At 41.8% G+C, this 17,108-nt stretch overlaps 2 protein-coding genes across 2 annotated transcripts; both read left to right on the top strand.

Moving 5' to 3' along the window:
• Positions 1-3,115: 3,115 nt before the first annotated feature.
• On the top strand, positions 3,116-11,322 carry LOC104449122. Its single transcript, XM_010063150.3, has 8 exons — positions 3,116-3,443; positions 4,021-6,395; positions 7,151-8,411; positions 9,237-9,583; positions 9,699-9,863; positions 10,655-10,818; positions 11,048-11,139; positions 11,215-11,322. The coding sequence occupies exons 1-8, from the start codon at positions 3,275-3,277 to the stop codon at positions 11,268-11,270; spliced, it is 4,629 nt and encodes a 1,542-aa protein (XP_010061452.2). The 5' UTR covers positions 3,116-3,274; the 3' UTR covers positions 11,271-11,322.
• Positions 11,323-13,262: 1,940 nt separating this feature from the next.
• Positions 13,263-15,765, top strand: LOC104449121 (probable L-type lectin-domain containing receptor kinase S.7). The gene has a single exon (XM_039315026.1). The coding sequence runs from the start codon at positions 13,518-13,520 to the stop codon at positions 15,555-15,557; it is 2,040 nt and encodes a 679-aa protein (XP_039170960.1). The 5' UTR covers positions 13,263-13,517; the 3' UTR covers positions 15,558-15,765.
• The last annotated feature ends 1,343 nt before the right edge of the window (positions 15,766-17,108 follow it).

Here is a 17,108-nt window from a genome sequence, read left to right as displayed (position 1 = left end):
ATTAAAATATAAAAATATAATCTCTTTATTCTTGGTTCCCCCAATTCGATTTTTTGGTTCCTAAAAAATGGAACCGAGAATCGAATCAGGGTACATCGAAATCTAAAATCGGACCAGGTTTCTATCATTCTAATTCTCCAATTCCTGATTCTATCTTAAAATTATGCTCACCCCTAGTCTTATTGTCGATTAGCCTCTGTCAATATCACTTAGTCATTGAAAGTGCGCATAAAAACCATTTTATTTCTATTCTAAAACTATTTTTTTGTTTTAGTCTTGTTTCTAAAACAAAAATCCATTTGGCGATACAATTTCATTTTTCTATTTGTGGAATGCATTTTTAGTTCAAAAATAGTTTTGAAATAGAAATTAGAAGTATAAATTTTTTGCTTCTCTATTTCTGGAATAGAATTGAAAAATAAAAACTTTTCACGTCACTCGTCCTCTCTACTAGTTGGCCACCCACCCATCGTTGCTACTCGTTGCCATCCACCATAGCCTAAGAGAGAGAAATTTTGTAAAATTATGTTATGAAAACATAAATTTGGCGTCATTATTAAACATGTATTTTTACTCAAAAACTCATCTAGAAATAGAAATAGAAAAAATCCATTTCTTTTCTAGAAATTAATTTCTAGTTAAAATGGTTGTCATCCGTACCCAATGATACCCAAGTCGTCCAAATTCGAAAGTGAAGCCATCCAATGGTGAAGTTCAAGTCATCAAAATATGAAAATTAGACACTCCCGTAGCCAAGCACCTCTAAATCTTTGTCATCAACACCAGCAAGCCCCCCTCACAGTCAAAGTTGAGCACTGTTTCAAAATTTCAAAAAGTTAAAAGAAAAAAATCCTAACGTTAGGTCCAATCTCAATTATCCTCCGAATTTTTTTGTTTGATTTCACTCTACTCCCAAATCTGTCACATGTCCAAAAATCACCATTGGTTTCTTCAATATTATCAATATCAAGAAGTGGTTGTTTGATAGGAATGTGAGTGTTGTAAACACGTGTTTTGATAATGAATTTCTAATCGCAAAAGCAAGGGGCGATTTTTGGGCTCATGTGCAAATTTGAGGCTAAAATAAAAATAAAATAAAAAATTGAGATTTTTGTAAGACCAAAAATCTGGGGCAAAATTGGGATTGGACTAAAGTTGGGTTTTTAGGGAATTAAGTCCCTTTGAAACTCGTCTTACAATCGATGCAGAATACTTTTAACACTCGTGTCATGTAAGCCTGGGGGAGCCGCATGTGCATTAAACTGGAGCAAATCACATGTTTATAAAAAGCCTCCACAGGTGATATTGGATACTTTAACAAATTGAGCAAGAGTTGGTCCCTAAGTCCTTCTCTACGGAGAAGTTTCTTTCCCGAAAAAAAAGAAAAAAAAAAAAGGAATCTGTTTATCTGTGGTCTTTGTATCAGCTATTGATTTGAAGGAGCTTCGTTCGATCCAGAAATGTTTGATGTCGTCAAAGGCTACAAGCTCGAAGGTTGTTTGTGCTCTAATCATAGCCAGTAACGTTACAATTGCAATTGCGAAATGGAAATTTCTACCATCTATTCCTCTCCTTTTGATGCTTTCTTCGAATCAAGTCTTTGTATCTTTAATTTATCTAATCGAGTCCTTCTACCTACACGAAATTTTTTAATGCTGGATTGGGTACCAGAGATACTCAATTAGAAAATTTACATAAGTAGAAGGACTTGATTCGTCAAATTGAAAATATAGGGACTTGACATCAGAAGTGTTGTCTTACATCTTGATTTGGGGGGAGAAATCTACATAGAGCGACCACCTAGATTCGTTGCTTAGGGGCAGTGATCCGGTAAGGTGTGTAGATTTGTATGTTCGATCGATTCAACTCTGCAGTTTCGGGATTTGGTCTCAAACGTCGTCGTTCAGATCATTCTGCATTCCACCGGTACTATGGGGGGGGAGATGGCATTGTCAGCGTTACTCAACTGAAGGCTCATCTCCGTTCGTGGATTAGCACCAACGTTTTGAGGCTTTTGAAGTACTTTATTGGAATTGAGGTCCTTCAGTCCCAGCATGGTACTTGTATTTCTAACAGGAAGTACGTGTTAGATATCTTACAAGGAACTATTCCTCAGGGTGCACTTGCTTGACAGAAAATAAATAATAAGCAATCATTTATATCGCTTACATAAACGAATGATTGAAAAAAATATCATCATACCCGAAAATATTTAGATATTAATTGTTTTTGATAATAATTTTTTTTTTTATCGATAACTATCTCAAGTGATACAAGTAATCGTTTCTATCAAATTGTTTATTTTCCGCAAAGTAAATGAAACCTTAATGCAAGACCTATTGCTACACCAATGGATTCATTATGTCAGGTTATTACTAATTTACTAGGTGAGAGGAAGCTCTTTTTTTTTTCGACCTCTAGGGATATGGGAGACTAGTTCATAAGCTAAACTATCTCACAGTTACCGAACTAGACATATCTTTTACCGTTAGTGTTGTGAGTCAATTATTAAGCATGCTGACCAAAGCACATTAAGATGCATCGGTTCCCAATTTGAAGTATGTCTTGCTTCTTAGGTAGTGGTCGAGGAGTTCTCTTTTGAAATATCAATTCAAGTGAAATTTCATGAGACCTAAGTATTTAAATAATAAGTGCATCTAGTAAAGGATTGTTGTAGCAGAATAGATGTCGCACTTAGATAGATGGATATGCTGACATTAATTAAGCTAATTCACTTTGCATAGGAGGTTCACGATTGGTCATTATATGTTCATTAGAGGAAATCCTATTTCATAGAAGAGCAAGTAACAAAATATTTGAGCTCGTTCTATGCAATCAAATCCTACTAAATCTTTGACCAAAGTTTGATCGGGTGCTTCAAATAAAAAGAAATTAAAAAAAGCAAAAAAAAAAAGACAGCGAGCGAAAATGAGAGCGCCCGGTGAAAATTTTCAATGGGCTTTGAGACTCAAAAAGCCCAAGGCAAAACATCAAACTGGATCGTGTGGGCCCATTAGCATAACCGCGAACCGACCCGACCCAACCCGACCCGGTTGTGAAGCCTGGGTCGTACCGTCCTCCCCGAAAAATTCAAATCTGCGCTCGCGCCCATCGACACCCGCTCGGAGAATCCATCCTGCGTCGTCCGCTCGGGAAATCCCCACCGAAGACACGACCCCTGCATCGCCCCACCTCTCTCCCTCCCCTCTCCGAACTCGCCGCCGTCGGTTCTCGAGTCCCATGGCGGAATCGTGACGCGAGAAGGACGTCGGCGATGGAGAGGCTGTTCGCACAGATCTTCGAGCGGAAGAACTGGATCGTCGGCCAGGTCGAGCACCAGACCCGCCTCTTCGACCAACACCTCGCCTCCACCCTCCTCATCGACGGCCTCGCCCCTCCTCCCTGGCTCCTCCCCTCGCCGCACCCGTCCTCGCTACCCGCAGGTACTCGGCGAGGCGCGCACTGTTTTTTTTTTTTTTTTTTTTTTTTTTTTTATGATGCCACCGTCTCGCTCGGTTAGCCGTCGTCGGCGATTTCGTCGCGAGTTTGCTGAGCCGGCGACGGATTCGCCCGCGCCCTACCGTTTGTGAGAGCGTGAAATGCTCGTAATCTGCGCGGCGGCGTGCGGAAAAAACGGAGTTTTGCAATTCCTCGGGTTCCGATTTCGAATGCCGATGCGGTTTTGTTCGTACGGAAATGCGTTGCTTGTCGATTGCTTTGGAACAGTGCATGAACGACGAGCCAAGCTCGAGCGGCGATTGCTGAAGTCCATTAGTGAACTGGATTGTTTCAAGTCATTCCAACTGAATTTTGATGCTTCTATGATTACTTTATACTCTAATGTTGCTGCATTATTGTGATGCTTTTGTTCTGTAATTGGTTGTCTTTGTAATTGGGCAATGGTTAATGCTGATGGATGTAACTTACGTGTAACGATGCGCTATGCTTTAGATACAGCACTTGGTTGTTCTTTGTACAATGCGTTTGCTTGAATTTACATTTACTGTCGTGTCATTGCAGAATTTCAGAGAGAAGAGCTCATTACAGAACTTTTGCAACCACAACCACAATTTTCAGTTCCTTGTTCCATTGGTCACCGTCCCATTTATGATAAACCCACGCTTACAGCTGACACAAGAGGGTTTCCAGCTGATTTATGCGCAGATTTTTGCACTTTGCAAGAAGTAGGTGAAGCAAGCAGTAAGTCGTCTTCGTTGCATGAAATTCCTAAAGATGACACTACTTTTGTCCTAAATGGTGTTTCTGAGGCGGATCCTAACATTAAGTCCCCTCAACATCAAATGGATGTGATAATCTCAGAAGATTATTGTGATCTAGATCAGTCACTGGCAAGGGTCCAGAGATCCAAGGCGAGGCAAAAGGCTCTTGAGCTCCGGAACAGTGCAAAGGCATCTGGAAGTCGTTTGTCTAAAAAAGATCCTATCGTTGACCCTAGCAGATCTGCTGCCTCTAGGGTTGCTCCTCCACTGTCTGAGAATGTATTTTCGGCAGAGCTGGTCAAGCCTTCTCACACCAGTTCTCATATCCATTCAACAGAAGAAACACAGATGGTCAACTTCAAGAGCAAGGAAAAGGGCAGCAAAACCAGCAGCAGTGGAGCCATGAGATCCTTGATATCGGGAAGCCGTTCAAATGGATTATTGGAAATGGATGCTCCTTGCAGTGTCGATCTTGAAGTTCAAAGGCAGAGTGAAGGGGATAGAGGAGATTCTTTGGGAAAGGAAAAGGAAAAGGAAAGCAACAGTCAGTGTAGGGGAATAACAAGACCTCATAAGTCAATTGAAAATTGTCAAATGAATGAGGCTTTGAAGTCCAATAGTCCCTTCCCTGTTGGAAAGAACAGTGGCATGGATAAGTTAATGCAACCAATGAGCCAGGCTGACAACTCTATGGAGTTGAATGGAAGTGGCACCATGCCTGGACTGGAAATCAGAGATTGCCAAATCAATGGACATCAAACTACTGTTGGTTCCAGTGAAATCACACAGTTGAGATGTTCTTCCCATCAACCTAATTGTGAGGAACTTCCAGGATTGGAGATATCTTCTGATCCAGGTGATGTGAAGAGGGCTGGCTCTTCAGGAAAACCAGCCCAATCTCCTCAAGATGATGATGGTGGTAATGGCATTGCATTAGTAAATGAAAACTTCTTGGTTTCAGGTTGTTCTGTCAACCAGTTGGGTTATACTCATTCTGACCAGCATATCATAGGCAGTACCGATAACCTGCCAAAAGCACATGGTACTACATCAAAAGTGCTTTCCAACTTGAGCGATAATATTGATCCAGAAAGATGTACTAGAAATGCTGCTCAATCTTCAGCTGTGTTTGAAAAGCGACCTGAAGGATCTTCTTTTGGCATTCCATCTAACAATGATCCTGCTGATTTGGAAAACGTGCCAGAAGCATTAGCCTCAAGCCTTTGCTTTGATTCTAACATTCTTTTAGAGCCCAAGCAACTTGACTTTGATGATCTCGGGGAGAACAGGAGCTGCCTGAATAATGTTCCTGGAGCTGTGTTAGAAGAAAGTGTCGAGGACACAGGGCTATGTAAAGGGCTGGTCACCTCGTGCAAGCAGGAAAAGAGCTCTGAAGAACTTGGATCTGCTGGACATTTATCGGGAAACCCCGTTGACAAGATAGGTCAGACAAGCACATCCCTTAGACAGGATGATGAGACAGTGGTGAGGGAAACATGTGGAGATGACAAAGATGTCATTCCTAATTTTCTCCTACAAGGGAAGATATCCAAAAGCAGGATGTCTTTCATTGATCATTCAATTGATTTGTCTGCTGCCTGTAAAAGTTTTCCATGTGTATTAAATGATGGACAGTATTCTTCATTATCCAGTCTGAAATCAAACAGGGTAATGAATACTTCCTATGGAAAGGATACTAGAGAGTTTGATGCAGCAGAATCAACTGAAGTGGACCTTGCTCATCATAAAGTAGACCCCGATTCTTGTGGTGGTCAAGTAATGCCAACGGAACTAATTAGTTCCGTGACTACTGGCACTCCTCATTTTGTTCCACTTTTGGAGAATGTAGCTTGTTTCAAATCTTCCAACCATCAAAGTGTGAAGAGCTTACTGGTACAGTTCAAAGGCAATGGCTTTGCAAATTCATCACCTCAGTTTCATAAATCAACTGAGCTTTCACCTGCTTCATTGAGCTTGCAGAAGGATCCATTGCACAGTACTTACGGAAATTGTGGAAAAAGAAAGGCGATAGAGGCAGAGGACGATGAAAAGACTCATATTAGTTCTAAGAAACGGTCTGAAGTTGATAGCAGCCTAAATAATCTGATGCAGCATAATGCTAAGCATGGTGTGACAGAAGCATTTGAAACTCTGCAGATGCAGCAAATTCCAGAGGTACTCAATTCTTTATTTCCAGTTGGAAACTTTTTATTTTTGTCCTATACTATTTGGAGAAGATTGGTGAACATATATAGTACATGTACCCTGTAAAAAAATTAAAAGGTTGTGGAAAAGGTTGATTACAATCATCTATTGACTATCTTTATGATCAAAATGGCTGGCCTTCTTAAATCATCATTTTCACATGGTGTGCTATTAGCGATGATAAATCAGTTTCAAAAGAGGACAAGGTCCTAGATTTAATAGTTCCTTCTGTTATACTTGTATGGGGACCAATAAGTATTTTCGGTAGACAGCTCCGTATTGTGTACTATTAGCGTTTCAACCTCCATACCGCAATTTCTGAGAGTGAAACTGTCGAGTTAGGATAGCTCCAGACAAAGCTCAGGACTAACGTTGTTGTGTTACAAGAGGTTTTCCTTAAAAACATCGATAGTTTTTGGGGATTGCAGATCTAAAGTTCCATTCTAAGTTGGATAATTAGTATTGTAGAATACCAGAATAATTGGAGTTAGTTAACTGATGCCAGCACAAGAAAAATACTTCTTTCACCTCATATCAGCAATTTCTTAATATATAAATCACTTAAACCTGCTTTGCAGAGCAGTCTCTGCATCAATAATTTAGTTCACAATTTGCATCCACGCTAAATGCATATACTATGGAGCAGATCTATCACTGCATTTGCTGCTCTATGCTTGTATGATGCAAAATGTTGCTGTAAATTTTTTTATCATTTTGTCTCACAGGGTATTACCTTGGAAGGGCAACATGAAAATACAGGTTCCCATTTGGTGTGTGAAAACCAAGGACAACCTCACTCAAATATTTCTGGTCTATCTGACATTGCATTTGTAGCAAGAATTGAAGGCACCATCAATGAGGAAGGTCAATGCCAGACTAAGGATATTTTCAATCAGATGGATGAAGAACATTTAGCTAGTTCTGAAAGACCTGAACAGAATAGAGAAGCCCATGACCACAGGAAATATGAGTTCCCTCACCACTCACCCGGTTACGAATCCATGGAACAAGTTGGAAAGGATCAAATAATGCCTGTTTTTGAGGGATTCATCATGCCAACTGATGATGAAAAGCCAATCTCTGATGATGGATTTAGCTTTGAGAAGCTGGATGTTCAAGATGGTATTACTGAACATGCCAGCGCGCAACAGCTGCTTTCCAAATCTGCTTCTGTGCATACACCGTTGTCACATTTCTCCACTGCATACAAGCTGCGTAAGGCACCGAACTTATACAAGTCAGTTCCAAACGGCCTTCTTGAATATATGGACGTGGGGAGCGCTTTCTATATGAATGAGTGTAATGGGGTGAACAGCTTCTCGCACACGGAAGTAGAGCAGGCTCCTTATGGAAGGTCCCACTCTGATTGCCTTCCTCTTTCATATGCCGAATCTGCTGGATGTCAGCAGAAAACCTACACATCTCCCGTTGGGAAGTTGTGGGATATAATTGCCTCCAAGTCTGGAAGTTCAAAGGAGAAAAGAAGCTTAAATCCTGAGCTTCCCTGCATTAGCGAAGAAAATGAGAATGTAGATGAGGCAGCTGATACATCAAAAGAGGGCATTGATTTAGATGTTAGAACAAGTGCGGCAAATAGAAAACCACTTGCTGATATTACAGAAGATCCTAATTGCCCTGCTTCAGTTTCTGATACAGAAAATGAGATGACAAGATGTAGTATAGATTCCATCAGAACAGAAATTAGTTTTGCTGGAACTCATAGAAAGGCTAAACAGAAGCCTGGGAAGCAGGAAAGCTGCAAGAGGCATAGGGCAAAGGATAGCACAACCATGCCGAAAGGGCTGAGCGGAGTGAAGAGAGCCGTGGAAGTGCCTAATAACAGGTTCAGTAAGCCGAAAAGCAGCCTCAGGAAAGGTCGCCCTGGCATCTCAGAAATGGACTCTAAATGTGACAACAACATTGTGTCTCATATGACTTCATTCTTACCACTAGTTCAACAAAAACAAACAGTTGCACCTTTCACAGGTACCGACCACATCTTTGGCTACAAATTCTGATCTCGAGTTCCTACTGAGACATGAGATAAGACTGCTTTGGGTAAATTATGTCATACTGCCATTTTCCAGTTCAAAAGGGTCTATTGTTTTTCCTGGATTCCTTCTTGGAAATTTGCGATGCTGTTTTAATGGTGCTAGAGTTCTCTCACATACTGTTGCTGGACTCAAATTGTTAGTAAATTTACATCTCGTTCTCTGAATTTTTCCAGTTCAAATTAGATTAGCTAAATTTGATGTTTGAAATCAGTTTCACTGATAGTGGGATTGTTGAAGTATTATCCCACATCGATTGACAATGGGTCTTAAGTGCTCTTTAAATTCATGTAGTCTCCCTCTTCCTGTTATCTTAAGCTTTTGGATTGGACTTTCTGACATAGTATCAGTGTCAGGTTACCCTTAACACAAAGGTGTGTTAAAAATTCCATGTGAGTGTGCATAGTCAAAAATTCCACTTGCAATTTGTAATCCGACTTGCATGTGAGATAGGCTGTTGAGTATTATTCACATTGATTGACAACGGATTTTAAATACTTTTTATATTCATGTGGTCTCCTCCACCTATTAACTTAAGCTTTTGGGTTGGACTTTCTAACGGGGATGAAAATGGAATTTGTTCTTCTTTTTTTTTTGAACTGATTGCTGTTTGTTTCATGAAGAAACTTTGGATGAGTGAGGGCTTTCATTAGAATAAGCAATCAGTTTCTTGTGGCTTTATTATGTTTATGTACACAAGACAAGACTATACTGAATTTTGTTGCCGGTCATTTAGTTTAAGACTTATTATCTTTAATAGGGAAGAGGGACGTTAAAGTGAGAGCTCTTGGGGCTGCTGAAGCTGCAAAACGTCAAGCTGAAAAGAAAGAGATTGAACGTAAATTGAAGAAGGAGGCATTGAAACTTGAACGGGCAAGACTTGAGAAGGAAAACATGAGACAATTGGAGCTTCAAAGGAAAAGGAAAGAAGAAGAGCAGAAGAAAAAATTGGCTGATATTGCCTTGAAGAAAAGGCAGAGAGAAGAAGAAGAGAGGAAGGAGAAGGAAAGAAAAAGAAAACGTGTTGAAGGTGCTCGGAGGAATCAAGAGAACCAAGAAGACATGCCTACCAAAAAGGAGCAGCAAGGACAAAAATATCATGCTGCAGTATGATCCATCCAGTGCTATCTTGCTTTTTCTATATATATATATTTTTTTTTTTTTTTTGTTAGTCCTCATGGTAGCATTGACCTCATTTGTGTTTGGGGATAAAATGTTTCAGGAAAGGGGAGAATCGGGAAATAAACTCAGAAAGAATGAAACGTTAGGGACAGAAAAAAGAGGTGCTTTTCCAGAGAAGATAATGGAGAGTGAAGCTGAACCTGACCAGGGCTTAGGCTCTAAACCCTGCACGACTGAAAGAATTTGTGCAGATGGAACAAATAAGGTACAATTTCTGATTCATCTTTGAATAAATAAGCTAAGTTCAATCGTCAATGCATTGTTTAAATGGAAAGGGGAACATAAGTTGAAACGAAGAGCCAAGAGAGGGGGGGACTTGAACGTGGATATAATTTGGAAATATGTGGGACTTTGCTTGCCCTGTGTGATTTTTATTTTCATCAGAACAACTGTATGAGAAATATCATCTCTACTCCTTATACCTGCAATATTTAATATGCAAGTAATAGAAAAATCCAGCACTCAATGCAGCTTTGCAGTCCTTTTTGATAGACTGGAAAAGAAAATTTATACTTGTATGACAGCAGAAATTGAGGGAGTAGGTTAAACTTCCGCATCATCTGAATTCCTGTATGGGCAGTTGTCTCTTATGATGTATAGAATGACTTTAATTGATTATAGAATAATATTCTTATTGTCTCCTTAATCTGTTTAATTATGCTTTCTACCATGGTATTGGAATAGCTAAACTTCAGAAACTGGAGTTGGCAATGATTTTGTCCAACAAACTAAGTGGCTATTCCATGACCAAGTGACCTTCATCCTTGCCTTGTTGTACTGTTGTTTTACTGAAATTGTCAGTAATGCCAGCTGCAAGTGTTATAAGTTTTCTCTTCTTCATTATCAATAGCTTGTGCCCAAAGCATTTTTCAGTAAACAGCTTGTACTCAGTTGTATAAGCAACTTTTAGAGAGATGAAGGTTTGTTAGATCTGCTGAAGGAACTTGCTTGCCAGTTGCCTGTACTCTTTCATGCTAAGAGTTGCCTATCATCCAGGCAATAAGCATTTTGCAAAAAGCAACAGATATTGAGGACAGCGTCAGCAATGGCAATCAAGAACAATCATATGAGATTTCGCCCTACAAATGTTCGGACGACGAAGACGAAGACGAAGACGAAGACGATACACCCAATGACAAATTTGTACCTTCTTGGGCGAGGTTAGTTGACTCATTATGTTGTACTAGTTGAATACTCTTTTGAGAGCACAAAAAGCAGGTGGCATGGAATAGGTGCTGAACTATTTTTCTTCTCGATCCCTGTTGTCACCTATTACCCATATATCATCTGAAATCAAGGGATGGGCAGAGGCCACTCGTAGGCGTAAACAGCTTTTATGTCTTTCTGCAAGCTGGAAATTATCTCTATACTTATGCTGCTCTTTTGCAGTAAAAGTCGCATGGCGCAGGCACTTTCATTACAGCAAATAGTGGATCCAGACGTAATTTTCCCTCCAGATAGTTTTTGTAGTATATCTGAAGGTTAGTTGGACTACTGACTCTAATCTATCAAACGGTAACTGGTACTTCACTGACTAACTTTGAATGACCATGCAGTTGTCATGCCTCGGGAAGTTTCAGCTAAATTAGGGAGCATGCGACTTGCCAGATGACTCTGCAATGGGATCTAGTCGCACTTTGTACATTTTCGTCGCGAGACAAAGGGTAACATTATCTCAACTAGCAGGTCATCTTTAGTAGTTACCCATTCTTTCGTGGTCAATCTTAAGTTTCCAATCTCTTCTCGTATGAACTCATTGCTGAACTCAACGATTCGACTGCCTTCCCTCCTCGAGAGTCGGCCGGCCCTTCGGTCCTTCCTTCAGCTGCTGAGATTTTGTGCACACCATGACTATCTTTACATAGTGAATCCGGAAAATCGAATGACTGTCTTGTTACCGTCCGTAGTGCTCCCTTTAATTACTTTCTCGCCACGTGAACTAGACCTTTCTAGGAATGTCTCTCTGTGCAGCATGAGCACCGTGATGACCGATGACGTGATGCAGAGTAAACAAGTCCCTTGGATTCCAATTAATGTGCTGATGGCCATTTTGCGTTCCTTTTGTGCAGAAGAAATGGTGGTGGGAATAATAATTACTTTCGCGAGATTCCAAGACGAGGACTCGAGATTTCTCAGGAGTAGGTGAGGGAGTAACTGAAGACAGTTCTTGGCATATGGCAAGTATGTATGTACATAAAACGTCATCCATGGCCTACTTTAGTACAATAACTGCTTCACCATATTGAGTAAATTCTCTTTACCTTAAAGGGGGTCTGACAATCTCTCTCTCTCTCTCTCTTTCTGAAATTTTTGGGGTCTAAAATGATTCTGACACTCGGTCAAAGTTTCGGTTCAGGAATTCCTTTTTCATTTTATTATAGTTATTCTGAATGGGTCTTGGCTTGCAACGGCTCTATGGACCGTACGGCAATCAATCACGTGGGGCTGAATCGGTCACCTGACGTGGGATCCACCACCAGGTCCACCACCACCACCACCACCACCACCACCTCCGTCTCTCCCGGAAGTCGGTGGTCAGATGACGACGCTCCCAGACACTCTTCCTATTCGTATAGTGCCGTTGAGATTCCTCATCCGTCCGACCGCCTACTCAGGTGGTGGGGTACGCGAGCGTGATGGAAATCCTTTTCATTAGATTCTCCCCCAAAAGAAAAGAAAAATGATTGTTGTTATTATAACGAAAGGACCCACACTTCGTCATCATTCTGAGCAGTTTATCATTGGAGGGTGCACCCCCACGTGAAAAGCAAACCACTTGCTTTGGAAAAACTGATTATATTCATTGGTTAATCACCATTACCGGTAAAAGTTACAAACCGAGAAACTTGTGTGATGTTTACCTTCAAATTAATTAAAGTGTCGTCAAAAATTTTAAACTGGTATATTCATAATAAATTTATCAAAATCTTATAATTAGAATTCAATAAATGTAATATGGATATATTAGTTGATGGTTTTTTTGTAATACGAAAATGGATTTTGGACAAATGTGGTAAAGGAATATTGATCCGAGGGTTTTCGTGACATAAAAATTGATTTTGGGTAAATGTGACATTATCGAATTTGAATTTTATGGTATTAGCCCTCAATTCATTGTGAACACATAAGCCTTAACACGATGTAAAAGTTAACACAAAATTCCATGTGAAAGGAAATAGATCTACGCATTTAAAGTGATTTTCGATTTTTACTTTTATAAATTGTGTAATGCATAAGCAATGTATTTTAAGCTTTTACATCTCTTTTAAAATGTTTACTAGGCATACTTGACAAAAGAAATATATGTCGGTTTTTCCTAAATATATTATCACACGAAAAAAACTGTAAATTCTTTTCATTCGAGTACTTGACAAGTATTCTCGTAAATGTCATTATCCAACGTCCGTCCAAACCGTGTTATAATTGTTCCACAATCAAAAGTATCATCTTGCACATTGGACGGATCAAAGCATTTTAAAATCTCGACTGCCAAAAGTCTCCCTTCGGCACGACGCCGTTTGGCGGAGCTGGAGTCGTATTCCTCGGTAGCCGTTAAAAGAAGAGAAAAGAAAGAAAGAAATAAAGAAAGCCCACTTGCTTCTCTTGTTTCTTTATTCCACTCCTTCTCCCTTTTTATCTTTAAGCCAAAGCCGCGCCCATTCCAACCGTTCAAACCCCCTGTTCCTCTCCTCCTCCCTCCCTCCCTCCCTCTGAATTCAAGTCACAGTAACATTCTTCACACATCAATCATCACCATCTCCGCCGCCGCCGCCGCCGCCGCCGCCCCCGCCGCCGCCGTATTGCTTGATGACATACCCGTTTCCCGTCCCTCAATCCTCCCGCCCGATCACATGACCAAATGGCTCCAGGAATTCTCCACCTTCTCGCCCTCTCCTTCACCCTCTCCGCCTTGCTCTCTTGTGCCCACCTTGCGTCCTCCGCAAACACGAGCTTCCACTTCCCCTCCTTCGCCTCCCCGTCCCTCCAGAACCTCACCCTCCTCGGCGACTCCTACCTCCGGAGCGGCGTGGTGGGCCTCACCCGCGACGCCGACGTGCCCTCCTCCTGCTCCGGCTCCGTGATCTACGGCCGCCCCATCGAGTTCTTCGACCAAGAATCCAACACCACCGCGTCTTTCTCGACCAGCTTCGCCTTCTTGATCGACAACGTCAACCCGGCCTCGTTCGGGGACGGCCTGACGTTCTTCCTCTCGCCCGGGAACGAGACCTTGGGCAGCCCCGGCGGGTACTTGGGCCTCGTGAACTCTTCGCAGTTGACCAAGAACGCGTTCGTCGCCGTCGAGTTCGACACGAGGGTCGACTCGCACTTCGACGACCCGAGCGAGAACCACGTCGGGTTGGACATCGATAGCTTGGTTTCTGTCAAGACCGAGGACCCGATGGTGCAGGGGATTGATCTCAAAAGTGGGAAGCTGATAACTGCCTGGATTGATTACAAGAATGACCAGAAGAAGCTGATGGTTTTCTTGAGTTACGACAGCTTCAAGCCGCAAGATCCTCTGTTGACGGTGGATATCGATCTCTCTGAGTATCTTAAAGAAATGCGATACGCGGGCTTCTCTGCGTCGACGGAGGGAAGCACCGAGCTCCATTTGATTCAGAGCTGGAGCTTCCAGACGTTTGGCTTCTTGCCTGCGAGGCCGAATTCACATCCTCATAATGTATCGGATAGCTCCGTGACGAATAAGCCGCCGATTTCTGTGCCTGAATCAGAAAGTAAGCATCATAAGAGGCTCGGGTTAGGCCTTGGGATTGCCGGCCCGGCCTTCTTCTGCGTGGCGCTTGCGGTGTTTGGCTATATTACTGTAAAGAAATGGAGGGACGTTAAGACAGAGAAGAGTTTCAAAGCTGAGGTTTTTGCTGGTCCTAGAGAGTTCGGTTATAAGGAACTGAAGACGGCTACCAAAGGGTTTCATGCCAGCAGGATCCTAGGCCACGGAGCTTTCGGAACCGTGTATAAGGCCTTCTTTATTTCGTCCGGTACCATTGCTGCTGTGAAGAGATCAAAGCATTCCCACGAGGGAAAAACCGAATTTTTAGCCGAGTTGTCGATCATTGCTCGGCTGAGGCACAAGAATTTGGTGCAGCTCCAAGGTTGGTGTGTCGAAAAGGGTGAATTGCTGCTAGTTTACGATTTCATGCCCAATGGGAGCCTTGACAAGCTGCTATACCAGGAAGTTGAACAAGGGTCCTTGTTAAAATGGCCCCATAGGCTCAACATTGTAGTTGGATTGGCTTCTGTTCTTACTTATCTCCATCAGGAATGTGAGCAGCAAGTGATTCATAGGGACATCAAGACCAGCAACATAATGCTCGATGGGAATTTCAACGCAAGGCTCGGCGATTTCGGGCTGGCAAGGCTGATGGATCACGATAAGAGCCCTGTTTCCACTTTGACAGCGGGAACAATGGGTTACTTAGCGCCCGAGTATCTTCAGTATGGAAAAGCAACTGAGAAAACAGATGTCTTCAGCTATGGAGTGGTCATACTTGAAGTGGCTTGCGGGAGGAGGCCGATAGAGAAAGACCCAGCTGATCAGAAAATGGTGAATTTGGTGGATTGGGTCTGGGGACTGCACTCTCAAGGGAAGATCATTGAAGCAGCTGACAAAAGGTTGAGTGGGACCTTTAAGGAGGAAGAAATGAGGAAGCTGCTGCTCCTAGGGTTGAGCTGCGCAAACCCCGACAGTGCCGAGAGGCCTTCCATGAGGAGGGTCCTTCAGATCCTCATCAGTGAGGCGGAACCGGTTCTCGTGCCGAGGATGAAACCAAGCCTCTCCTTCTCCGGCAGCTTACCGCTAAGCCTTGAGGACCTCGTCTCGGACAGCGAGGATATCAAGTTGTCCTACTCCGCATTGTCCCAAATTAGAGTCGATTGACGTGTTAATCTCACGCTCTCTCACATGCAAAAGCAGTTTGATTGTCTCATTCTTTACATTTTTGCTTGTATAATAGTGTTGTTGATGTTAATCCCGTGATATTAGGGATGTTTCGAGTTCAACATCCTGAGAAACTGCTCTGTTGAACTATATAGTGATTTGCAGCACCCCTACATCACTAATAGAAAATTTAAGTTTCTCTCTGCTACTTGCAATTGCGACCTAATTATGAGATCTCCATTAGAAAACATATGTTCTTCAGCTATGAGATCGCAAATTGTGACGTAACAGGTATCATGTTTCATTAGTTAGCTAGCGAACCAAAGGTTGATTTAGAACTGATACTACTTTGGGCTGTATGGAGGTATATCGGCTCTTTGAATCCAAGGCGAGCAATTTGGCACTCAAAGCATTAGAGTCCTGTCAGATTCCTTGCAGGCACGCCAAGAAGACCCATTCTGGAATTGGTAAGTTTGAGGTTGCCCTTGCCATGGGGCTATGAATAGCGATATTGAGTTCCAGAACATCTACATAGCACAATATGATGGCACTTACACAGTAATCACAACATTAGAAGATAATGAATCATTGTAGATCTTCCCCAATTTTGATTAACCTATATCTTAAGAATGCTACAATACCAGAACAGGAAAGTAGATTCTACAAACGGAATTAGGTAATAGTCCTTTCAGTTAATGGAGCATATCAATTGCTTCATATGATCCACTAATCATATTTCAGCACCTTTGACTACAACTCAGCTCGAACGCCCATCTTCATCTTGTGTCTTTCAAAAAGAACGGTCGAGGACTCGTAGTAATTAATAACACATTAGAAGTAACAGTCCATCATACTGGAGTAGATGTGGCTGGATATAATTTGGTGTATTATCCAGATTATTTTTCTTTCACCAAACTTGACGAAAAAGTAAATCACATTTTATCCTCAATAAGTGATAACCCAAAAAAGTCGGGAAATTCTAAACCCGTCAACCCTCATCTTCAGAAGTGTTCATCAAATGATGCTTCTTAGTTCACAATTATATACAGGAAGAAGTATGAAGACTTATTTTGCGAAAAGTTAGCGCAACCGTCCGTTTCAATATCTAAAGTTTCACAACTTGTCCTTATTCCATGCAATGAGAAGAATGCAATTAATGAATTGTCTTTGACCCTATCATCACTGAAGCTGGAGGTCTGGGATATCTCCTTCATCTGATACAATCTTCCTGTGCATCAGTTAAAAAAACACTAAAGCGTGGCTTCACTTGGACCTGTTGAGTTTCCAATCTTTTCTCTGTTCTTGTGAATTAATCTGCGCCCTCGCTTTGCACCTCCTCCACCTACGTAAGACATAATGAAGGATGGTGTCATCTTTAACCAAAATCGGGATTCCAGCTGTACCTGTCCAGGAATGCATCTGTGTTTAGGGCAAGAGCACACTAGTGTTCGGACTCATCTGCAAACTCAAGAATGTTAATGAACACGCACAGAACATGTACGAAGTAATTGAGATGCTATCATACCTACTATAACCCTCAGAACATATCGT

The sequence above is a fragment of the Eucalyptus grandis genome, chromosome 6 (assembly GCF_016545825.1).
Source record: "Eucalyptus grandis isolate ANBG69807.140 chromosome 6, ASM1654582v1, whole genome shotgun sequence".
Lineage (NCBI taxonomy): Eukaryota > Viridiplantae > Streptophyta > Magnoliopsida > Myrtales > Myrtaceae > Eucalyptus > Eucalyptus grandis.
Note: the sequence above shows the minus strand (reverse complement) of the source record. Positions and strands in the feature narration are given on the sequence as shown.